This window comes from Scyliorhinus torazame, chromosome 2 (assembly GCF_047496885.1).
Source record: "Scyliorhinus torazame isolate Kashiwa2021f chromosome 2, sScyTor2.1, whole genome shotgun sequence".
Lineage (NCBI taxonomy): Eukaryota > Metazoa > Chordata > Chondrichthyes > Carcharhiniformes > Scyliorhinidae > Scyliorhinus > Scyliorhinus torazame.
In genome coordinates this window covers 402,389,695-402,417,082 of record NC_092708.1, presented here as the reverse complement: position 1 = coordinate 402,417,082, position 27,388 = coordinate 402,389,695, and the positions used below count along the sequence as shown (strand labels likewise).

At 52.7% G+C, this 27,388-nt stretch overlaps 1 protein-coding gene across 1 annotated transcript in view; it reads left to right on the top strand.

Annotated features, from left to right (window-relative positions):
• The window catches only part of flvcr2a (FLVCR choline and putative heme transporter 2a), a 390,222-nt gene that overhangs the window by 311,216 nt on the left and 51,618 nt on the right, over positions 1-27,388 (top strand). The window contains exon 8 of the mRNA XM_072494542.1: positions 16,538-16,643. Coding sequence (XP_072350643.1) covers positions 16,538-16,643 — 106 coding nt within the window. The remainder of the gene's footprint in view (positions 1-16,537; positions 16,644-27,388) is intronic.

The window sequence follows — 27,388 nt, the reverse complement described above, 5'->3', positions numbered from 1 at the left end:
TGGCTAACCGCGTCTCACACCGACACAGACATGGCTAACCGCGTCTCACACCGACACAGACATGGCTAACCGCGTCTGACACAGACACAGACATGGCTAACCGCGTCTCACACTGACACAGACATGGCTAACCGCGTCTCACACCGACACAGACATGGCTAACCGCGTCTCACACAGACATGGCTGACCGCGTCTCACACAGACATGGCTAACCGCGTCTCACACCGACACAGACATGGCTAACCGAGTCTCACACAGACACAGTCATGGCTAACCGCGTCTCACACCGACACAGACATGGCTAACCGAGTCTCACACAGACACAGTCATGGCTAACCGCGTCTCACACAGACATGGCTAACCGCGTCTCACACAGACATGGCTAACCGCGTCTCACACCGACACAGACATGGCTAACCGCGTCTCACACCGACACAGACATGGCTAACCATGTCTCACACGGACATGGCTAACCGCGTCTCACACCGACACAGACACGGCTAACCGCGTCTCACACAGACATGGCTAACCGCGTCTCACACCGACACAGACATGGCTAACCGCGTCTCACACAGACATGGCTAACCGCTTCTCGCACCGACACAGACATGGCTAACCGCGTCTCACACCGACACCGACATGGCTAACCGCGTCTCCCACCGACACAGACATGGTTAACCGCGTCTCACACCGACACAGACATGGCTACCCGCGTCTCACACCGACACAGACATGGCTAACCGCGTCTCACACCGACACAGACATGGCTAACCGCATCTCACACCGACACAGACACGGCTAACCGCGTCTCACACCGACACAGACATGGCTAACCGCGTCTCATACCGACACAGACATGGCTAACCGCGTCTCACACCGACACAGACATGGCTAACCGCGTCTCACACCGACATGGCTAACCGCGTCTCACACAGACACAGACATGGCTAACCGCGTCTCACACCGACACAGACATGGCTAACCGCGTCTCACACAGACATGGCTAACCGCGTCTCACACTGACACAGACATGGCTAACCGCGTCTCACACCGACACAGACATGGCTAACCGTGTCTCACACCGACACAGACATGGCTAACCGCGTCTCACACCGACACCGACATGGCTAACCGCGTCTCACAGCGACAAGGCTCACCGCGTCTCACACCGACACAGACATGGCTAACCGCGTCTCACACAGACATGGCTAACCGCGTCTCACACGGACATGGCTAACCGCGTCTCGCACCGACACAGACATGGCTAACCGCGTCTCACACCGACACCGACATGGCTAACCGCGTCTCACACAGACATGGCTAACCGCGTCTCACACAGACACCGACATGGCTAACCGCGTCTCACACAGACATGGCTAACCGTGTCTCACACCGACACAGACATGGCGAACCGCGTCTCACACCGACATGGCTAACAGCGTCTCACACAAACACAGACATGGCTAACCGCGTCTCACACCGACACAGACATGGCTAACCGCGTCTCACACCGACACCGACATGGCTAACCGCGTCTCACACCGTCACAGACATGGCTAACCGCGTCTCACACAGACATGGCTAACCGCGTCTCGCACCGACACAGACATGGCTAACCGCGTCTCACACCGACACCGATATGGCTAACCGCGTCTCACACCGACACAGACATGGCTAACCGCGTCTCACACAGACATGGCTAACCGCGTCTCACACAGACACAGACGTGGCGAACCGCGTCTCACACCGACACAGACATGGCTAACCGCGTCTCACACAGACACAGACATGGTTAACCGCGTCTCACACCGACACAGACATGGCTAACCGCGTCTCACACCGACACAGACATGGCTAACCGCGTCTCACACCGACACAGACATGACTAACCGAGTCTCACACCGACACAGACATGGCTAACCGCGTCTCACAGCGACACAGACATGGCTAACCGAGTCTCACACCGACACAGACATGACTAACCGAGTCTCACACCGACACAGACATGGTTAACCGCGTCTCACACCGACACAGACATGGCTAACCGCGTCTCACAGCGACACAGACATGGCTAACCGCGTCTCACACCGACACAGACATGGCTAACCGCGTCTCACACAAACACAGACATGGCTAACCGCGTCTCACACCGACACAGACATGGCTAACCGCGTCTGACACAGACACTGACACGGCGAACCGCGTCTCACACCGACACAGACATGGCTAACCGCGTCTCACACCGACACAGACATGACTAACCGAGTCTCACACAGACACAGACATGGCTAACCGCGTCTCACACAGACATGGCTAACCGCATCTCACACCGACACAGACATGACTAACCGCGTCTCACACTGACACAGACATGGCTAACCGCGTCTCACACTGACACAGACATGGCTAACTGCGTCTCACACTGACACAGACATGGCTAACCGCGTCTCACACCGACACAGACATGGCTTACCGCGTCTCACACAGACACAGACATGGTTAACCGCGTCGCAAACCGACACAGACGTGGCTAACCGTGTCTCACACCGACACAGACATGGCTAACCGCGTCTCACACCGACACAGACATGGCTAACCGCGTCTCACACAGACATGGCTAACCGCGTCTCACACAGACACAGACATGGCTAACCGCGTCTCACACCGACACAGACATGGCTAACCGCGTCGCATACCGACACAGACATGGCTAACCGCGTCTCACAGCGACAAGGCTAACCGCGTCTCACACCGACACAGACATGGCTAACCGCGGCTCCCACAGACACAGACATGGCTAACCGCGTCTCACACCGACACAGACATGACTAACCCCGTCTCACACTGACACAGACATGGCTAACTGCGTCTCACACCGACACAGACATGGCTAACCGCGTCTCACACAGATACAGACATGGTTAACCGCGTCGCAAACCGACACAGACGTGGCTAACCGCGTCTCACACCGACACAGACATGGCTAACCGCGTCTCACACCGACACAGACATGGCTAACCGCGTCTCACACCGACACAGACATGGCTAACCGCGTCTCACACCGACACAGACATGGCTAACCGCGTCTCACACAGACACAGACATGGCTAACCGCGTCTCACACCGACACAGACATGGCTAACCGCGTCTCACACAGACATGGCGAACCGCGTCTCACACCGACACAGACATGGCTAACCGCGTCTCACACTGACACAGACATGGCTAACCGCGTCTCACACCGACACAGACATGGCTAACCGCGTCTCACACCGACATGGCTAACCGCGTCTCACACCGACATGGCTAACCGCGTCTCACACAGACACAGACATGGCTAACCGCGTCTCACACTGACACAGACATGGCTAACCGCGTCTCACACAGACATGGCGAACCGCGTCTCACACCGAGACAGACATGGCTAACCGCGTCTCACACAGACACAGACATGGCTAACCGCGTCTCACACAGACACAGACATGGCTAACCGCGTCTCACACTGACACAGACATGGCTAACCGCGTCTCACACAGACATGGCGAACCGCGTCTCACACCGACACAGACATGGCTAACCGCGTCTCACACTGACACAGACATGGCTAACCGCGTCTCACACAGACATGGCGAACCGCGTCTCACACCGACACAGACATGGCTAACCGCGTCTCATACCGACACAGACATGACTAACCGCGTCTCACACCGACACAGACATGGCTAACCGCGTCTCACACAGACATGGCGAACCGCGTCTCACACCGACACAGACATGGCTAACCGCGTCTCACACTGACACAGACATGGCTAACCGCGTCTCACACCGACACAGACATGGCTAACCGCGTCTCACACCGACATGGCTAACCGCGTCTCACACCGACATGGCTAACCGCGTCTCACACAGACACAGACATGGCGAACCGCGTCTCACACTGACACAGACATGGCTAACCGCGTCTCACACCGACATGGCTAACCGCGTCTCACACTGACACAGACATGGCTAACCGCGCCTCACACCGACACCGACATGGCTAACCGCGTCTCACACCGACACCGACATGGCTAACCGCGTCTCACACTGACACAGACATGGCTAACCGCGTCTCACACAGACATGGCTAACCGCGTCTCACACAGACACAGACGTGGCGAACCGCGTCTCACACCGACACAGACATGGCTAACCGCGTCTCACACCGACACCGACATGGCTAACCGCGTCTCACACTGACACAGACATGGCTAACCGCGTCTCACACAGACATGGCTAACCGCGTCTCACACAGACACAGACATGGCTAACCGCGTCTCACACCGACACAGACATGGCTAACCGCGTCGCATACCGACACAGACATGGCTAACCGCGTCTCACAGCGACAAGGCTAACCGCGTCTCACACCGACACAGACATGGCTAACCGCGGCTCCCACAGACACAGACATGGCTAACCGTGTCTCACACCGACACAGACATGGCGAACCGCGTCTCACACCGACATGGCTAACCGCGTCTCACACAAACACAGACATGGCTAACCGCGTCTCACACCGACACAGACATGGCTAACCGCGTCTCACACCGACACAGACATGGCTAACCGCGTCTCACACCGACACAGACATGGCTAACCGCGTCTGACACAGACACAGACATGGCTAACCGTGTCTCACACCGACACAGACATGGCTAACCGCGTCTCACACTGACACAGACATGGCTAACCGTGTCTCACACCGACACAGACATGGCTAACCGTGTCTCACACCGACACAGACATGGCTAACCGCGTCTCACACAGACACAGACATGGCTAACCGCGTCTCACACTGACACAGACATGGCTAACCGTGTCTCACACCGACACAGACATGGCTAACCGCGTCTCACACAGACATGGCTAACCGCGTCTCACACAGACACAGACATGGTTAACCGCGTCGCAAACCGACACAGACGTGGCTAACCGCATCTCACACCGACACAGACATGGCTAACCGCGTCTCACACCGACACAGACATGGCTAACCACGTCTCACACAGACATGGCGAACCGCGTCTCACACTGACACAGACATGGTTAACCGCGTCTCACACCGACACAGACATGGCTAACCGCGTCTCACACCGACACAGACATGGCTAACCGCGTCTCACACAGACACAGACATGGCGAACCGCGTCTCACACCGACACAGACATGGCGAACCGCGTCTCACACCGACACAGACATGGCTAACCGCGTCTCACACCGACATGGCTAACCGCGTCTCACACAGACACAGACATGGCTAACCGCGTCTCACACTGACACAGACATGGCTAACCGCGTCTCACACAGACATGGCGAACCGCGTCTCACACCGAGACATACATGGCTAACCGCGCCTCACACCGACACCGACATGGCTAACCGCGTCTCACACCGACACCGACATGGCTAACCGCGTCTCACACAGACACAAACATGGCTAACCGCGTCTCACACCGACACAGACATGGTTAACCGCGTCTCACACCGACACCGACATGGCTAACCGCGTCTCACACCGACACAGACATGGCTAACCGCGTCTCACACAGACATGGCTAACCGCGTCTCACACAGACACAGACGTGGCGAACCGCGTCTCACACCGACACAGACATGGCTAACCGCGTCTCACACCGACACAGACATGGCTAACCGCGTCTCTCACCGACACAGACATGGCTAACCGCGTCTCACACCGACACAGACATGGCTAACCGTGTCTCACACAGACACAGACATGGCTAACCGCGTCTCACACCGACACAGACATGGCTAACCGCGTCTCACACCGACACAGACATGGCTAACCGCGTCTCACACAGACACAGACATGGCGAACCGCGTCTCACACCGACACAGACGTGGCTAACCACGTCTCACACCGACACAGACGTGGCTAACCACGTCTCACACCGACACAGACGTGGCTAACCACGTCTCACACCGACACAGACATGGCTAACCGCGTCTCACACAGACACAGACATGGCTAACCGCGTCTCACACCGACACAGACATGGCTAACCGCGTCTCACACCGACACAGACATGGCTAACCGCGTCTCACACCGACACAGACATGGCTAACCGCGTCTCACACAGACACAGACATGGCTAACCGCGTCTCACACCGACATGGCTAACCGCGTCTCACACAGACACAGACATGGCTAACCGCGTCTCACACTGACATGGCTAACCGTGTCTCACACCAACACAGACATGGCTAACCGCGTCTCACACAGACACAGACATGGCTAACCGCGTCTCACACAGACATGGCTAACCGAGTCTCACACAGACACAGACATGGCTAACCGCGTCTCACACCGACACAGACATGGCTAACCGCGTCTCACACAGACTTGGCTAACCGCGTCTCACACAGACATGGCTAACCACGTCTCACACACACATGGCTAACCGCGTCTCACACCGACACAGACATGGCTAACCGCGTCTCACACAGACATGGCTAACCGAGTCTCACACAGACACAGACATGGCTAACCGCGTCTCACACTGACACAGACATGGCTAACCGCGTCTCACACCGACACAGACATGGTTAACCTCGTCTCACACCGACACAGAAATGGCTAACCGCGTCTCACACCGACACAGACATGACTAACCGAGTCTCACACAGACACAGACATGGCTAACCGCGTCTCACACACACATGGCTAACCGAGTCTCACACAGACACAGACATGGCTAACCACGTCTCACACACACATGGCTAACCGAGTCTCACACAGACACAGACATGGCTAACCGCGTCTCACACCGACACAGACATGGCTAACCGCGTCTTACACACACATGGCTAACCGAGTCTCACACCGACACAGACATGGCTAACCACGTCTCACACACACATGGCTAACCGAGTCTCACACAGACACAGACATGGCTAACCGCGTCTCACACCGACACAGACATGGTTAACCTCGTCTCACACCGACACAGAAATGGCTAACCGCGTCTCACACCGACACAGACATGACTAACCGAGTCTCACACAGACACAGACATGGCTAACCGCGTCTCACACAGACATGGCTAACCGCATCTCACACCGACACAGACATGACTAACCGCGTCTCACACTGACACAGACATGGCTAACTGCGTCTCACACCGACACAGACATGGCTAACCGCGTCTCACACCGACACAGACATGGCTAACCGCGTCTCACACAGACACAGACATGGTTAACCGCGTCGCAAACCGACACAGACGTGGCTAACCGTGTCTCACACCGACACAGACATGGCTAACCGCGTCTCACACCGACACAGACATGGCTAACCGCGTCTCACACTGACACAGACGTGGCTAACCGCGTCTCACACCGACACAGACATGGCTAACCGCGTCTCACACCGACACAGACATGGCTAACCGCGTCTCACACCGACACAGACATGACTAACCGCGTCTCACACTGACACAGACATGGCTAACTGCGTCTCACACCGACACAGACATGGCTAACCGCGTCTCACACAGATACAGAAATGGTTAACCGCGTCGCAAACCGACACAGACGTGGCTAACCGCGTCTCACACCGACACAGACATGGCTAACCGCGTCTCACACCGACACAGACATGGCTAACCGCGTCTCACACCGACACAGACATGGCTAACCGCGTCTCACACCGACACAGACATGGCTAACCGCGTCTCACACCGACATGGCTAACTGCGTCTCACACCGACATGGCTAACCGCGTCTCACACAGACACAGACATGGCTAACCGCGTCTCACACTGACACAGACATGGCTAACCGCGTCTCACACAGACATGGCGAACCGCGTCTCACACCGAGACAGACATGGCTAACCGCGTCTCACACAGACATGGCTAACCGCGTCTCACACCGACACAGACATGGCTAACCGCGTCTCACACAGACATGGCGAACCGCGTCTCACACCGACACAGACATGGCTAACCGCGTCTCACACTGACACAGACATGGCTAACCGCGTCTCACACCGACACAGACATGGCTAACCGCGTCTCACACCGACATGGCTAACCGCGTCTCACACCGACATGGCTCACCGCGTCTCACACTGACACAGACATGGCTAACCGCGCCTCACACCGACACCGACATGGCTAACCGCGTCTCACACCGACACCGACATGGCTAACCGCGTCTCACACTGACACAGACATGGCTAACCGCGTCTCACACAGACATGGCTAACCGCGTCTCACACAGACACAGACGTGGCGAACCGCGTCTCACACCGACACAGACATGGCTAACCGCGTCTCACACCGACACAGACATGGCTAACCGCGTCTCACACCGACACAGACATGGCTAACCGCGTCTCATACCGACACAGACATGGCTAACCGCGTCTCTCACCGACACAGACATGGCTAACCGCGTCTCACAGCGACACAGACATGGCTAACCGCGTCTCACACAGACACAGACATGGCTAACCGCGTCTCACACCGACACAGACATGGCTAACCGCGTCTCACACCGACACAGACATGGGTAACCGCGTCTCACACCGACACAGACATGGCTAACCGCGTCTCACAGCGACAAGGCTAACCGCGTCTCACACCGACACAGACATGGCTAACCGCGGCTCCCACAGACACAGACATGGCTAACCGCGTCTCACACCGACACAGACATGGCTAACCGCGTCTCACACCGACACAGACATGGCTAACCGCGTCTCACACCGACACAGACATGGCTAACCGCGTCTCACACCGACATGGCTAACCGCGTCTCACACCGACACAGACATGGCTAACTGCGTCTCACACCGACACAGACATGGCTAACCGTGTCTCACACCGACACAGACATGGCTAACTGCGTCTCACACCGACACAGACATGGCTAACCGCGTCTCACACCAACACAGACATGGCTAACCGTGTCTCACACCGACACAGACATGGCGAACCGCGTCTCACACCGACATGGCTAACCGCGTCTCACACAAACACAGACATGGCTAACCGCGTCTCACACCGACACAGACATGGCTAACCGCGTCTCACACAGACACAGACATGGCTAACCGTGTCTCACACCGACACAGACATGGCTAACCGCGTCTCACACAGACACAGACATGGCTAACCGCGTCTCACACTGACACAGACATGGCTAACCGCGTCTCACACAGACACAGACGTGGCTAACCGCGTCTCACACAGACACAGACATGGTTAACCGCGTCGCAAACCGACACAGACGTGGCTAACCGCATCTCACACCGACACAGACATGGCTAACCGCGTCTCACACCGACACAGACATGGCTAACCACGTCTCACACAGACATGGCGAACCGCGTCTCACACTGACACAGACATGGTTAACCGCGTCTCACACCGACACAGACATGGCTAACCGCGTCTCACACCGACACAGACATGGCTAACCGCGTCTCACACAGACACAGACATGGCGAACCGCGTCTCACACCGACACAGACATGGCGAACCGCGTCTCACACCGACACAGACATGGCTAACCGCGTCTCACACCGACATGGCTAACCGCGTCTCACACCGACATGGCTAACCGCGTCTCACACAGACACAGACATGGCTAACCGCGTCTCACACTGACACAGACATGGCTAACCGCGTCTCACACAGACATGGCGAACCGCGTCTCACACCGAGACAGACATGGCTAACCGCGCCTCACACCGACATGGCTAACCGCGTCTCACACAGACACAAACATGGCTAACCGCGTCTCACACCGACACAGACATGGTTAACCGCGTCTCACACCGACACCGACATGGCTAACCGCGTCTCACACCGACACAGACATGGCTAACCGCGTCTCACACAGACATGGCTAACCGCGTCTCACACAGACACAGACGTGGCGAACCGCGTCTCACACCGACACAGACATGGCTAACCGCGTCTCACACAGACACAGACATGGCTAACCGCGTCTCACACTGACACAGACATGGCTAACCGCGTCTCACACCGACACAGACATGGCTAACCACGTCTCACACAGACATGGCTAACCGCGTCTCACACCGACACAGACATGGCTAACCGCGTCTCACACCGACACAGACATGGCTAACCGCGTCTCTCACCGACACAGACATGGCTAACCGCGTCTCACAGCGACACAGACATGGCTAACCGCGTCTCACACCGACACAGACATGGCTAACCGCGGCTCCCACAGACACAGACATGGCTAACCGTGTCTCACACCGACACAGACTTGGCTAACCGCGTCTCACACCGACACCGACATGGCTAACCGCGTCTCACACCGACACAGACATGGCTAACTGCGTCTCACACCGACACAGACATGGCTAACCGCGTCTCACACCAACACAGACATGGCTAACCCTGTCTCACACCGACACAGACATGGCGAACCACGTCTCACACCGACATGGCTAACCGCGTCTCACACAAACACAGACATGGCTAACCGCGTCTCACACCGACACAGACATGGCTAACCGCGTCTGACACAGACACAGACATGGCTAACCGTGTCTCACACCGACACAGACATGGCGAACCGCGTCTCACACAGACACAGACATGGCTAACCGCGTCTCACACTGACACAGACATGGCTAACCGCGTCTCACACAGACACAGACATGGCTAACCGCGTCTCACACAGACATGGCTAACCGCGTCTCACACAGACACAGACATGGCTAACCGCGTCTCACACTGACACAGACATGGCTAACCGCGTCTCACACCGACACAGACATGGCTAACCACGTCTCACACAGACATGGCTAACCGAGTCTCACACAGACACAGTCATGGCTAACCGCGTCTCACACAGACATGGCTAACCGCGTCTCACACCGACACAGACATGGCTAACCGCGTCTCACACAGACACACACATGGCTAACCGCGTCTCACACAGACACAGACATGGCTAACCGCGTCTCACACCGACACAGACATGGCTAACCGCGTCTCACACCGACATGGTTAACCGCGTCTCACAGCGACAAGGCTAACCGCGTCTCACACCGACACAGACATGGCTAACCGCGGCTCCCACAGACACAGACATGGCTAACCGCGTCTCACACCGACACAGACATGGCTAACCGCGTCTCACACCGACACAGACATCGCTAACCGTGTCTCACACCGACACAGACATGGCTAACCGTGTCTCACACCGACACAGACATGGCTAACCGCGCCTCACAGCGACAAGGCTAACCGCGTCTCACACCGACACAGACATGGCTAACCGCGGCTCCCACAGACACAGACATGGCTAACCGTGTCTCACACCGACACAGACATGGCTAACTGCGTCTCACACCGACACAGACATGGCTAACCGCGTCTCACACCAACACAGACATGGCTAACCGTGTCTCACACCGACACAGACATGGCGAACCGCGTCTCACACCGACATGGCTAACCGCGTCTCACACAAACACAGACATGGCTAACCGCGTCTCACAACGACACAGACATGGCTAACCGCGTCTGACACAGACACAGACATGGCTAACCGTGTCTCACACCGACACAGACATGGCGAACCGCGTCTCACACAGACACAGACATGGCTAACCGCGTCTCACACTGACACAGACATGGCTAACCGCGTCTCACACAGACACAGACATGGCTAACTGCGTCTCACACAGACATGGCTAACCGCGTCTCACACAGACACAGACATGGCTAACCGCGTCTCACACTGACACAGACATGGCTAACCGCGTCTCACACCGACACAGACATGGCTAACCACGTCTCACACAGACATGGCTAACCGAGTCTCACACAGACACAGTCTTGGCTAACCGCGTCTCACACAGACACAGACATGGCTAACCGCGTCTCACACAGACACAGACATGGCTAACCGTGTCTCACACCGACATGGCGAACCGCGTCTCACACAGACATGGCTAACCGAGTCTCACACAGACACAGTCATGGCTAACCGCGTCTCACACAGACACAGACATGGCTAACCGCGTCTCACACCGACACAGACATGGCTAACCGCGTCTCACACCGACATGGCTAACCGCGTCTCACAGCGACAAGGCTAACCGCGTCTCACACCGACACAGACATGGCTAACCGCGGCTCCCACAGACACAGACATGGCTAACCGCGTCTCACACCGACACAGACATGGCTAACCGCGTCTCACACCGACACAGACATCGCTAACCGTGTCTCACACCGACACAGACATGGCTAACCGTGTCTCACACCGACACAGACATGGCTAACCGCGGCTCCCACAGACACAGACATGGCTAACCGCGTCTCACACCGACACAGACATGGCTAACCGCGTCTCACACCGACACAGACATGGCTAACCGCGTCTCACACCGACACAGACATGGCTAACCGCGTCTCACACAGACACAGACATGGCTAACCGCGTCTCACACCGACACAGACATGGCTAACCGCGTCTCACACCGACACAGACATGGCTAACCGTGTCTCACACTGACACAGACATGGCGAACCGCGTCTCACACCGACATGGCTAACCGCGTCTCACACAAACACAGACATGGCTAACCGCGTCTCACACCGACACAGACATGGCTAACCGTGTCTCACACCGACACAGACATGGCTAACCGCGTCTCACACAGACACAGACATGGCTAACCGCGTCTCACACTGACACAGACATGGCTAACCGCGTCTCACACCGACACAGACATGGCTAACCGCGTCTCACACCGACACAGACATGGCTAACCGCGTCTCACACCGACACAGACATGGCTAACCGCGTCTCACACAGACATGGCTAACCGCGTCTCACACAGACATGGCTAACCGCGTCTCGCACCGACATGGCTAACCGCGTCTCGCACCGACACAGACATGGCTAACCGCGTCTCACACAGACACAGACATGGTTAACCGCGTCTCACACCGACACAGACATGGCTAACCGCGTCTCACACCGACACAGACATGGCTAACCGCCTCTCACACCGACACAGACATGGCTAACCACGTCTCACACCGACACAGACATGGCTAGCCGCGTCTCACACAGACACAGACATGGTTAACCGCGTCTCCCACCGACACAGACATGGTTAACCTCGTCTCACACAGACACAGACATGGCTAACCGCGTCTCACACCGACACAGACATGGCTAACCGCGTCTCACACCGACACAGACATGGCTAACCGCGTCTCACACAGACACAGACATGGCTAACCGCGTCTCACACCGACATGGCTAACCGCGTCTCACACCGACATGGCTAACCGCGTCTCACACCGACACAGACATGGCTAACCGCGACTCACACAGACACAGACATGGCTTACCGCGTCTCACACCGACACAGACATGGCTAACCGTGTCTCACACCGACACAGACATGGCTAACCGCGTCTCACACCGACACAGACATGGCTAACCGCGTCTCACACCGACACAGACATGGCTAACCGCGTCCCACACCGACACAGACATGGCTAACCGCGTCTCACACCGACATGGCTAACCGCGTCTCACACCGACACAGACATGGCTAACCGCGTCTCACACCGACACAGACATGGCTAACCGCGTCTCACACCGACACAGACATGGCTAACCGCGTCTCACACCGACACAGACATGGCTAACCGCGTCTCACACAGACATGGCTAACCGCGTCTCACACCGACACAGACATGGCTAACCGCGTCTGACACAGACACAGACATGGCTTACCGTGTCTCACACCGACACAGACATGGCTAACCGCGTCTGACACCGACACAGACATGGCTAACCGCGTCTCACACAGACACAGACATGGCTAACCGCGTCTCACACTGACACAGACATGGCTAACCGCGTCTCACACCGACACAGACATGGCTAACCGTGTCTCACACTGACACAGACATGGCTAACCGCGTCTCACACCGACACAGACATGGCTAACCGCGTCTCCCACCGACACAGACATGGCTAACCGCGTCTCACACAGACACAGACATGGCTAACCGTGTCTCACACTGACACAGACATGGCTAACCGCGTCTCACACCGACACAGACATGGTTAACCTCGTCTCACACCGACACAGACATGGCTAACCGCGTCTCACACTGACACAGACATGACTAACCGCGTCTCACACCGACATGGCTAACCGCATCTCACACCGACATGGCTAACCGCGTCTCACACAGACACAGACATGGCTAACCGTGTCTCACACTGACACAGACATGGCTAACCGCGTCTCACACCGACACAGACATGGCTAACCGCGTCTCACACAGACACAGACATGGCTAACCGCGTCTCACACCGACACAGACATGGCTAACCGCGTCTCACACTGACACAGACATGGCTAACCGCGTCTCACACCGACACAGACATGGCTAACCGCGTCTCACACCGACACAGACATGGCTAACCGCGTCTCACACCGACACAGACATGGCTAACCGCGTCTCACACCGACACAGACATGGCTAACCGCGTCTCACACAGACATGGCTAACCGCGTCTCACACCGACACAGACATGGCTAACCGCGTCTGACACAGACACAGACATGGCTTACCGTGTCTCACACCGACACAGACATGGCTAACCGCGTCTGACACCGACACAGACATGGCTAACCGCGTCTCACACAGACACAGACATGGCTAACCGCGTCTCACACTGACACAGACATGGCTAACCGCGTCTCACACCGACACAGACATGGCTAACCGTGTCTCACACTGACACAGACATGGCTAACCGCGTCTCACACCGACACAGACATGGCTAACCGCGTCTCCCACCGACACAGACATGGCTAACCGCGTCTCACACAGACACAGACATGGCTAACCGTGTCTCACACTGACACAGACATGGCTAACCGCGTCTCACACCGACACAGACATGGTTAACCTCGTCTCACACCGACACAGACATGGCTAACCGCGTCTCACACTGACACAGACATGACTAACCGCGTCTCACACCGACATGGCTAACCGCATCTCACACCGACATGGCTAACCGCGTCTCACACAGACACAGACATGGCTAACCGTGTCTCACACTGACACAGACATGGCTAACCGCGTCTCACACCGACACAGACATGGCTAACCGCGTCTCCCACAGACACAGACATGGCTAACCGCGTCTCACACCGACACAGACATGGCTAACCGCGTCTCACACTGACACAGACATGGCTAACCGCGTCTCACACCGACACAGACATGGCTAACCGCGTCTCACACCGACACAGACATGGCTAACCGCGTCTCACACCGACACAGACATGGCTAACCGCGTCTCACACAGACATGGCTAACCGTGTCTCACACAGACACAGACATGGCTAACCGCGTCTCACACCGACACAGACATGGCTAACCGCGTCTCACACAGACATGGCTAACCGAGTCTCACACAGACACAGACATGGCTAACCGTGTCTCACACAGGCACAGACACGGCTAACCGCGTCTCACACAGACACAGACATGGCTAACCGCGTCTCACACAGACACAGACATGGCTAACCGCGTCTCACACAGACATGGCTAACCGTCTCTCACACAGACACAGACATGGCTAACCGCGTCTCACACCGACACAGACACGGCTAACCGCGTCTCACACCGACACAGACATGGCTAACCGCGTCTCACACCGACACAGACATGGCTAACCGCGTCTCACACCGACACAGACATGGCGAACCGTGTCTCACACCGACACAGACATGGCTAACCGCGTCTCACACCGACACAGACATGGCTAACCGCGTCTCACCCAGACACAGACATGGCTAACCGCGTCTCTCACTGACACAGACATGGCTAACCGCGTCTCACACCGACACAGACATGGCTAACCGCGTCTCACACAGACACAGACATGGCTAACCGCGTCTCACACTGACACAGACATGGCTAACCGCGTCTCACACCGACACAGACATGGCTAACCGCGTCTCACACAGACATGGCTAACCGCGTCTCACACAGACATGGCTAACCCCGTCTCACACCGACACAGACATGGCTAACCGCGTCTCACACAGACACAGACATGGCTAACCGCGTCTCACACCGACACAGACATGGCTAACCGCGTCTCACACAGACATGGCTAACCGTGTCTCACACAGACACAGACACGGCTAACCGCGTCTCACACCGACACAGACACAGCTAACCGCGTCTCACACCGACACAGACATGGCTAACCGCGTCTCACACCGACTTGGCTATCTCTGTGCAGCTATCGGTCGATAGCTGCTGGCTTTAATCTGTTGCACGCTGCGGTTCAAGGAGGTAACTCACCGACATTTCTCGGGCAAGAAAGGACTGGCAACTAACGCCAACCTTCCCAGTGAAGCTGACATCCTGAGAATGTTTTTGTCCCCAGGTTGATTGTGTGTCCTCTGTGTTCTCACTTCCAGCTTCTTTATGACGGGTTACCTCCCACTTGGTTTTGAGTTTGGGGCCGAACTGACCTACCCTGAGTCTGAGGGAACATCGTCAGGACTGCTGAATGAATCCGCACAGGTAAATAAACATTTACACATCCATCCATCTTAACCTATGGACAGCGTTTTAGGACCAGGAGGCAAACCCTTCGAGCCAGCTCCGCAATTCAGTCAGAACCTGGCTGATTTGACTGTAACCTTATCCCACATCTCTGCCAACCCTGGTAACCTCTCACCTCCTCGCTTACCCAGTATCCATCCATCTCCTCAACTGCCTTTTGAGGTAGAGAGTTGCAGAGGCCCGCGACCCTCTGAGAGAAAACATTATGCTTCATCCCCGTCTGAAATGAGTGACATCTCTTATTTATAAACAGTTCTAGATTCTCGCAGAAGAGGAAACACCCTCTCCACATCCGCCCTGTCGAGACCCCTCAGCAACTTGGGTGTTTTAATCAGCTCTTCTAAACTCCAGTGAATAATTACAAGCCTAACCTCTCCCAACTTTTCTTCATAAGACAACTCATCTATTGTTGGTATCAATCTAGTAAACTTTCTCTGAACTGCTTCCAACACGTTTATATCTGTCCTTAGTCCACATTACTCCAGATACTGATGCCCTGTAACTGAAGTATAAACTGCCTACCTTTGTTACCAATTCCCCTCATAATAAACAACAACATTCTGTTAGCTTTCTGAATCACTTGCTGTCCCTCAATACCAGCCTTTTGTGATTGGTGCACTGGGACACGCAGACCTGTCTGTACCTCCGAGCCCGCGAGCTCTCACTGTAGATAATCAGCTTCCTCCTTATTCTTCCTGCCCAGATGAACAATTTCACATTTACCCACATTATGCTCCATTTGCCACTTTTGTACCCACTCACTGCACCATCTGAGTCCCTCTGTAGCCTCCTTAAGACCTCTGCACAACTCACTTTCCGACCTAGTTTTCTGCAGTCAGCAAATTTAGCAAACACGCCTTTGTCTAAGTCATTGATATCAATTGTGGAAAGTTGATGCCCCAGCTCTGATACCCGTGACACACTCCTCGTAACATCTTGCTGACAATTTACATAGCTGGCCAATCTTCCATCCATCATCTTTTGTCCCTTCCACCGCTGTGTAAGATTGATGCACCACTGGGAGAGTGTTGACATTTGAAGAAATGCTGAACATTGTCTGATTTATCATCCGAGTTCTCTCCCAGTTCCATTTAAGTTCTACTCACTGCCTATTCTTGATTCCTTTCCCATTTCATATTGTTGCAGCATAGTCACAGGGCTGTGCCATTAATGGCCGGGAGGCTGCCATGTGGATCTGTAAACTAGGCCGATGTGCCATTGGCGACATGTCTGCCACCAGCCTGTGGCCTCCATCCTGACCCCAACTTTGTAAGTGGTGGAGAAGGGTTTGGTGGGCCCCTTCTCTGTGCCTTAAGAAGGTGATTAACACTGGATTTTGGTCCTCCTCTCAATGCCCCTCTGATTTAACGAGCAGTGTAAGAGGCCGCCTCCTTCACCATACAATGTGTGTTTAACCCCTCGGCCTGTGAGACAGTTATAATGATAATAATCTTTATTGTCACAAGTAGGCTTACATTAACACTGCAATGAAGTTGCTGTGAAAATCCCCTAGTTACCACATTCCAGTACCCCCAGTCCCAATCTGGGACCCATCCCCGCTCTGTGTGGTGACTCTGACCGTCACGCCCACCCTGAGAGTCCCAGGGTTTTGACTCAGTGACAGTAACCGAATGGTGAGATAGGGCACGATTTAACGCCAAAGTTTCAAAGTGTCATTTCAGCTGAGTTTGGCTGAGAGTTTCTCCTGGCTCTTTCGGTGAGTTCCCAACACAATCCAACCACCCTTAGGGTGCGATTTAACGGCAAGGTTGCCAAGCGCGGTCGTGAGAAGGAACGGCTGGGAGCTTCCTGCCGCTCAGTCCGACAAGGCCGTCACTGGTATCAAACGTTAATCCACTAAACGAGAGCCCACGGACTTCACACCGCCAGCTGATTGACTGGAACCGCATCCGCCAGCTCCCCACCAACAAGGGAGAGCAGCTCTTAAACCGATCCCTCAACAGCCCTCCCAGGGTGGGAACGCAGCGGAGATCCTGGTGCACAACGTCAGCACCATACTGGACGTGTCCAAGGTGTCGCTCAGTCGGTGACAGCCATCGAACATAGAACATTACAGCGCAGTACAGGCCCTTCGGCCCTCGGTGTTGCGCCGACCTGTGAAACCACTCTAAAGCCCATCTATACTATTCCCTTATCGTCCATATATCTATCCAATGACCATTCGAATGTCCTTAGTGTTGGCGAGTGCACTACTGTTGCAGGCAGGACATTCCACGCCCTTACTACTCTCGGAGTAAAGAACCTACCTCTGACATCTGTCCTATATCTATCTCCCCTCAATTTAAAGCTATGTCCCCTCGTGCTAGACATCACCATCCGAGGAAAAAGGCTCTCACTGTCCTCTGATCATCTTGTATGCCTCAATTAAGTCACCTCTTAACCTTCTTCTCTCTAACGAAAACAGCCTCAAGTCCCTCAGCCTTTCCTCATAAGATCTTCCCTCCATACCAGGCAACATTCTAGTAAATCTCCTCTGCACCCGCTCCAAAGCCTCCACGTCCTTCCTATAATGCGGTGACAAGAATTGCACGCAATACTCCAAATGCGGCCGCACCAGAGTTTTGTGACCTCATGGCCCCGGAACTCAATCCCTTTACCAATAAAAGCTAACACACCTTACGCCTTCTTAACAACCCTCTCAACCTGGGTGGCAACTTTCAGGGATCTATGTACATGGACACCGAGATCTCTCTGCTCATCCACACTGCCAAGAATCTTACCATTAGCCCAGTACTCTGTCTTCCTGTTATTCCTTCCAAAATGAATCACCTCACACTTTTCTGCACTAAACTCCATTTGCCACCTCTCAGCCCAGCTCTGCAGCTTATCTATGTCCCTCTGTAACTTGTAACATCCTTCCGCACTGTCCACAACTCCACCGACTTTAGTGTCATCTGCAAATTTACTCACCCATCCTTCTACACCCTCCTCCAAGTCATTTATAAAAATGACAAACAGCAGTGGCCCCAAAGCAGATCCTTATGGTACACCACTAGTAACTGGACTCCATTCTGAACATTTCCCATCAACCACCACCCTTTGTCTTCTTCCAATTTCTGATCCAAACTGCTAAATAACCCTGGATCCCATGCCTCCGTATTTTCTGCAGTAGCCTACCGTGGGGAACCTTATCAAACGCTTTACTGAAATCCATATACACCACATCAACTGCTTTACCCTCATCCACCTGTTTGGTCACCTTCTCAACGTACTCAATAAGGTTTGTGAGGCACGACCTACCCTTCACAAAACCGTGTTGACTATCTCTATTCAAATTATTCCTTTCCAGATGATTATCAATCCTATCTCTTATAAACCTTTCCAAGATTTTTCCCACAACAGAAGTAAGGCTCACTGGTCTATAGTTACCGGGGTTGTCTCTACTCCCTTTCTTGAACAAGGGGACAACATTTGCTATCCTCCAGTCTTCTGGCACTATTCCTGTTGACAAAGATGACTTAAACATAAGACCATAAGACATAGGAGCGGAAGTAAGGCCATTCGGCCCATCGAGTCCACTCCACCATTCAATCATGGCTGATTTCAACTCCATTTACCCGAGCTCCCTCCATAGCCCTTAATTCCTCGAGAAATCAAGAATTTATCAACTTCTATCTTAAAGACACCCAACGTCCCGGCCTCCACCGCCCTCTGTGGCAATGAATTCCACAGACCCACCACTCTCTGGCTGAAGAAATTTCTCCTCATCTCTGTTTTAAAGTGACTCCCTTTTATTCTAAGGCTGTGCCCCCGGGTCCTAGTCTCCCCTGTTAATGGAAACAACTTCCCTACATCCACCCTATCTAAGCCATTCATTATCTTGTAAGTTTCTATTAGATCTCCCCTCAACCTCCTAAACTCCAATGAATATAATCCCAGGATCCTCAGACGTTCATCGTATGTTAGGCCTACCATTCCTGGGATCATCCGTGTGAATCTCCGCTGGACCCGCTCCAGTGCCAGTATGTCCTTCCTGAGGTGTGGGGCCCAAAATTGCTCACAGTATTCTAAATGGGGCCCAACTAATGCTTTATAAAGCTTCAGAAGTACATCCCTGCTTTTATATTCCAAGCCTCTTGAGATGAATGACAACATTGCATTTGCTTTCTTAATTACGGACTCAACCTGCAAGTTTACCGTTAGAGAATCCTGGACTAGGACTCCCAAGTGCCTTTGCACTTCAGCATTATGAATTTTGTCACCGTTTAGAAAATAGTCCATGCCTCTATTCTTTTTTCCAAAGTTCAAGACCTCGCACTTGCCCACGTTGAATTTCATCAGCCATTTCTTGGACCACTCTCCTAAACTGTCTAAATCTTTCTGCAGCCTCCCCACCTCCTCCATACTACCTGCCCCTCCACCTATCTTTGTATCATCTGCAAACTTAGCCAGAATGCCCCCAGTCCCGTCATCTAGATCGTTAATATATAAAGAGAACAGCTGTGGCCCCAACACTGAACCCTGCGGGACACCACTCGCCACCGGTTGCCATTCCGAAAAATAACCTTTTATCCCAACTCTCTGCTTTCTGCCTGACAGCCAATCGTCAATCCATGTTAGTACCTTGCCTCGAATACCATGGGCCCTTATTTTACTCAGCAGTCTCCCGTGAGGCACCTTATCAAAGGCCTTTTGGAAGTCAAGATAGATATAACATCCATTGGCTCTCCTTGGTCTAACCTATTTGTTATCTCTTCAAAGAACTCTAACAGGTTTGTCAGGCACGACCTCCCCTTACTAAATCCATGCTGACTTGTCCTAATCCGACCCTGCACTTCCAAGAATTTAGAAATCTCATCCTTAACAATGGATTCTAGAATCTTGCCAACAACCAAGGTTAGGCTAATTGGCCTATAATTTTCCATCTTTTTCCTTGTTCCCTTCTTGAACAGGGGGGTTACAACAGCGATTTTCCAATCCTCTGGGACTTTCCCTGACTCCAGTGACTTTTGAAAGATCATAACTAACGCCTCCACTATTTCTTCAGCTATCTCCTTTAGAACTCTAGGATGTAGCCCATCTGGGCCCGGAGATTTATCAATTTTTAGACCTCTTAGTTTCTCTAGAACTTTCTCCTGTGTGATGGCTACCATATTCAACTCTGCCCCCTGACTCTCCGGAATTGTTGGGATATTACTCATGTCTTCTACTGTGAAGACTGATGCAACGTACTTTTTTAGTTCCTCAGCTATTTCCTTGTCTCCCATCACTAGATTACCAGCGGCATTTTGGAGCGGCCCAATGTCTACTTTTGCCTCCCGTTTGTTTTTAATGTATTTAAAGAAACTTTTTCTATCATTCCTAATGTTACTGGCTAGCCTACCTTCATATTTGATCCTCTCTTTCCTTATTTCTCTCTTTGTTATCCTCTGTTTGTTTTTGTAGCCTTCCCAATCTTCTGACTTCCCACTACTCTTTGCCACATTATAGGCTTTCTCTTTTGCTTTGATGCATTCCCTAACTTCCTTTGTCAGCCATGGCTGCCTAATCCCCCCTCTGATAACCTTTCTTTTCTTTAGGATGAACCTCTGTACTGTGTCCTCAATTACTCCCAGAAACTCCTGCCATTGCTGTTCTACTGTCTTTCCCACTAGGCTCTGCTCCCAGTCGATTTTCGTCAGTTCCTCCCTCATGCCCCTGTAGTTACCTTTATTTAACTGTAACACCTTTACATCTGATTCTACCTTCTTTCTTTCAAATTGGAGATTGAATTCTACCATATTATGATCACTGCCTCCTAAGTGTTCCCTTACTTTAAGATCTTTAATCAAGTCTGGCTCATTACATAACACTAAGTCCAGAATGGCCTGTTCCCTCGTGGGCTCCATCACAAGCTGTTCCAAAAAGCCCTCCTGTAAACATTCAATGAATTCCCTTTCCTTGGGTCCACTGGCAGCATTATTTACCCAGTCCACCTGCATATTGAAGTCCCCCATGATCACTGTGACCTTGTCTTTCTGACATGCACTTTCTATTTCGTGGTGCATTTTGTGCCCCTGGTCCTGACCACTGTTAGGAGGCCTGTACATAACTCCCATTGTGGTTTCTTTGCCTTTGTGGTTCCTCAACTCTACCCACACAGACTCCACATCATCTGACCCTATGTCGTTTAGTGCTATTGATTTAATTTCATTCCTAATTAACAAGGCAACCCCGCCCCCTCTGCCCACCTCTCTGTCTTTTCGATAGGTTGTGAATCCCTGGATGTTTAAATGCCAGTCTTGAACCCCCTGCAACCACGTCTCTGTGATGCCTACCACATCATACCTGCCAGTCACAATCTGGGCCACAAGCTCATCTACCTTGTTCCGTACACTGCGCGCATTTAAATATAGCATCTTTAATTCTCTATTGACCGTCCCTTTTTGTTTTCTTAGTGTGGTGGACCTTGGTTTACTGAGCCTTTCCATACACTGTGTCATATTTTGTGGGATGGGGACTATCGTAACCCCTCCTGAGCTTTGTCTTTTCGTGCTTTTTTTGTATTCCTAAGCAGCTACGCTTCCCACTGATTACTTCACCTCTTGGTTCCCTTACTTTCCCTCCCCCCCCCCAATCTTTAGTTTAAAGTCCTATAGACGATAGATCAAAGGCTCAGCAATCTCCTCCCTAGCTTCCCAAAGAATCCTAGGATAAATCCCATCCGGCCCAGGGGACTTATCTATTTTCACACTTTCCAGAATTGTTAACACCTCCTCCTTATAGAACATAGAACAATACAGCGCAGTACAGGCCCTTCGGCCCACGATGTTGCACCGAAACAAAAGCCATCTAACCTACACTATGCCATTATCATCCATATGTTTATCCAATAAACTTTTAAATGCCCTCAATGTTGGCGAGTTCACTACTGTAGCAGGTAGGGCATTCCACGGCCTCACTACTCTTTGCGTAAAGAACCTACCTCTGACCTCTGTCCTATATCTATTACCCCTCAGTTTAAAGTTATGTCCCGTCGTGCCAGCCATTTCCATCCGTGGGAGAAGGCTCTCACTGTCCACCCTATCCAACCCCCTGATCATTTTGTATGCCTCTATTAAGTCTCCTCTTAACCTTCTTCTCTCCAACGAAAACAACCTCAAGTCCATCAGCCTTTCCTCATAAGATTTTCCCTCCATACCAGGCAACATCCTGGTAAATCTCCTCTGCACCCGCTCCAAAGCCTCCACGTCCTTCCTATAATGCGGTGACCAGAACTGTACGCAATACTCCAAATGCGGCCGTACCAGAGTTCTGTACAGCTGCAACATGACCTCCTGACTCCGGAACTCAATCCCTCTACCAATAAAGGCCAACACTCCATAGGCCTTCTTCACAACCCTATCAACCTGGATGGCTACTTTCAGGGATCTATGTACATGGACACCTAGATCCCTCTGCTCATCCACACTTTCAAGAACTTTACCATTAGCCAAATATTCTGCATTCCTGTTATTCCTTCCAAAGTGAATCACCTCACACTTCTCTACATTAAACTCCATTTGCCACCTCTCAGCCCAGCTCTGCAGCTTATCTATATCCCTCTGTAACCTGCTACATCCTTCCACACTATCGACAACACCACCGACTTTAGTATCGTCTGCAAATGTACTCACCCACCCTTCTGCGCCTTCCTCTAGGTCATTGATAAAAATGACAAACAGCAACGGCCCCAGAACAGATCCTTGTGGTACTCCACTTGTGACTGAACTCCATTCTGAACATTTCCCATTAACCACCACCCTCTGTCTTCTTTCAGCTAGCCAATTTCTGATCCACATCTCTAAATCACCCTCAATCCCCAGCCTCCGTATTTTCTGCAATAGCCTACCGTGGGGAACCTTATCAAACGCTTTGCTGAAATCCATATACACCACATCAACTGCTCTACCCTCGTCTACCCGTTCAGTCACCTTCTCAAAGAACTCGATAAGGTTTGTGAGGCATGACCTACCCTTCACAAAGCCATGCTGACTATCCCTGATCATATTATTCCTATCTAGATGATTATAAATCTTGTCTCTTATAATCCCCTCCAAGACTTTACCCACTACAGACGTGAGGCTCACCGGTCTATAGTTGCCGGGGTTGTCTCTGCTCCCCTTTTTGAACAAAGGGACCACATTTGCTATCCTCCAGTCCTCTGGCACTATTCCTGTAGCCAATGATGACATAAAAATCAAAGCCAAAGGTCCAGCAATCTCTTCCCTGGCCTCCCAGAGAATCCTAGGATAAATCCCATCAGGTCCCAGGGACTTATCTATTTTCAGCCTGTCCAGAATTGCCAACACCTCTTCCCTACGGACCTCAATGCCATCTAATCTATTAGCCTGGGGCTCAGCATTCTCCTCCACAACATTATCTTTTTCCTGAGTGAATACTGACGAAAAATATTCGTTTAGTATCTCGCCTATCTCTTCAGACTCCACACACAACTTCCCATCCCTGTCCTTGACTGGTCCTACTCTTTCCCTAGTCATTCGCTTATTCCTGACATACCTATAGAAAGCTTTTGGGTTTTCCTTGATCCTTCCTGCCAAATACTTCTCATGTCCCCTCCTTGCTCGTCTTAGCTCTCTCTTTAGATCCTTCCTCGCTACCTACTTCTCCACTTTATCCCCCCCAAGTCACGTCTAATGGCATCATAATTGCCCTTCCCCCAGCTATAACTCTTGCCCTGCGGTGTATACTTATCCTTTTCCATCATTAACGTAAACGTCACCGAATTGTGGTCACTGTCCCCAAAGTGCTCTCCTACCTCCAAATCCAACACCTGGCCTGGTTCATTACCCAAAACCAAATCCAATGTGGCCTCGCCTCTTGTTGGCCTGTCAACAAACTGTGTCAGGAAACCCTCCTGCACACACTGTACAAAAAAACGACCCATCTAATGTACTCGAACTATATCTTTTCCAGTCAATATTTGGAAAGTTAAAGTCTCCCATAATAACTACCCTGTTACTTTCGCTCTTATCCAGGATCATCCTCGCCATCCTTTCCTCTACATCCCTAGAACTATTTGGAGGCCTATAGAAGACTCCCAACAGTGTGACCTCTCCTTTCATGTTTCTAACCTCAGCCCATACTACCTCGGAAGATGAGTCCCCATCTAGCATCCTCTCCGCCACCATAATACTGCTCTTGACTAGCAGCGCCACACCTCCCCCTCTTTTGCCTCCTTCTCTGAGCTTACTAAAACACCTAAACCCCGGAACCTGCAACATCCATTCCTGTCCCTGCTCTATCCATGTCTCCGAAATGGCCACAACATCGAAGTCCCAGGTACCAACCCATGCTGCCAGTTCCCCTACCTTATTTCGTATACTCCTGGCATTGAAGTAGACACACTTCAAACCACCTACCTGAACACTGGCCCCCTCCTGCAACATCAAATCTGAGCTCCTGACCTCTATACTCTCATTCTCCCTTACCCTAATACTACAATCCAGGTTACCATGCCCCTGCTGCATTAGTTTAAACCCCCCCAAAGAGCACTAACAAATCTCCCCCCCAGGATATTTGTGCCCCTCAGGTTCAGATGTAGACCATCCTGTCTGTAGAGGTCCCACCTTCCCCAGAAAGAGCCCCAGTTATCCAGAAATCTGAATCCCTCCCGCCTGCACCATCCCTGTAGCCACGTGTTTAATTGCTCTCTCTCCCTATTCCTCATCTCACTATCACGTGGCACGGGCAACAACCCAGAGATAACTCTGTTTGTTCTAGTTCTGAGCTTCCATCCTAGCTCCCTGAAAGCCTGCCTGACATCCTTATCCCCTTTCCTACCTATGTCGTTAGTGCCATTGTGGACCACGACTTGGGGCTTCTCCCCCTCCCCCTTAAGGACCCGGAAAACACGATCCGAGACATCACGTACCCTTGCACCTGGGAGGCAACATACCAAACGTGAGTCTCTCACGCTCCCACAAAATCTCCTATCTGTGCCCCTGACTATCGAGTCCCCAATTACTAATGCTCTGCTCCTCTCCCCCCTTCCCTTCTGAGCAACAGGGACAGACTCCGTGCCAGAGGCCCGTACCCCATGGCTTATGAACCTCAAGCCCTTCTAGTCTAGTAGCCTGAATCTCAGTATTCTCCTCGACAACATTGTCTTTTTCCTGTGTGAATACTGACGAAAAGTATTCATTTAGCACCTCTCCTATCTCCTCGGACTCCAAGCACAACTTCCCACTACTGTCCTTGACTGGCCCTACTCTTACCCTAGTCATTCTTTTATTCCGGACATATCTATAGAAAGCCTTAGGGTTATCCTTGATCCTACCTGCCAAAGACTTCTCATGTCCCCTCCTAGCTCTTCTTAGCTCTCTCTTTAGGTCCTTCCTAGCTAACTTGTAACTCTCGAGCGCCCTTACTGAACCTTCATGTCTCATCTTTACATAAGCCTCCTTCTTCCTCTTGACAAGTGTTTCGACTGCCTTAGTAAAACGCGGTTCCCTTGCTCGACCACTTCCTCCCTGCCTGGCAGGTACATACTTATCAAGGACACGCAGTAGCTGTTCCTTGAACAAGCTTCACATTTCCATTGTGCCCATCCCCTGCAGTTTTCCTCTCCATCCGATGCATTCTAAGTCTTGCCTTATCGCATCATAATTGTCTTTCCCCCAGATATAACTCTTGCCCTGCGGTATAATTACTATTAATTAGGGGTCAATTACTAGGGGGCATAGGTTTAAGGTGAGAGGGGC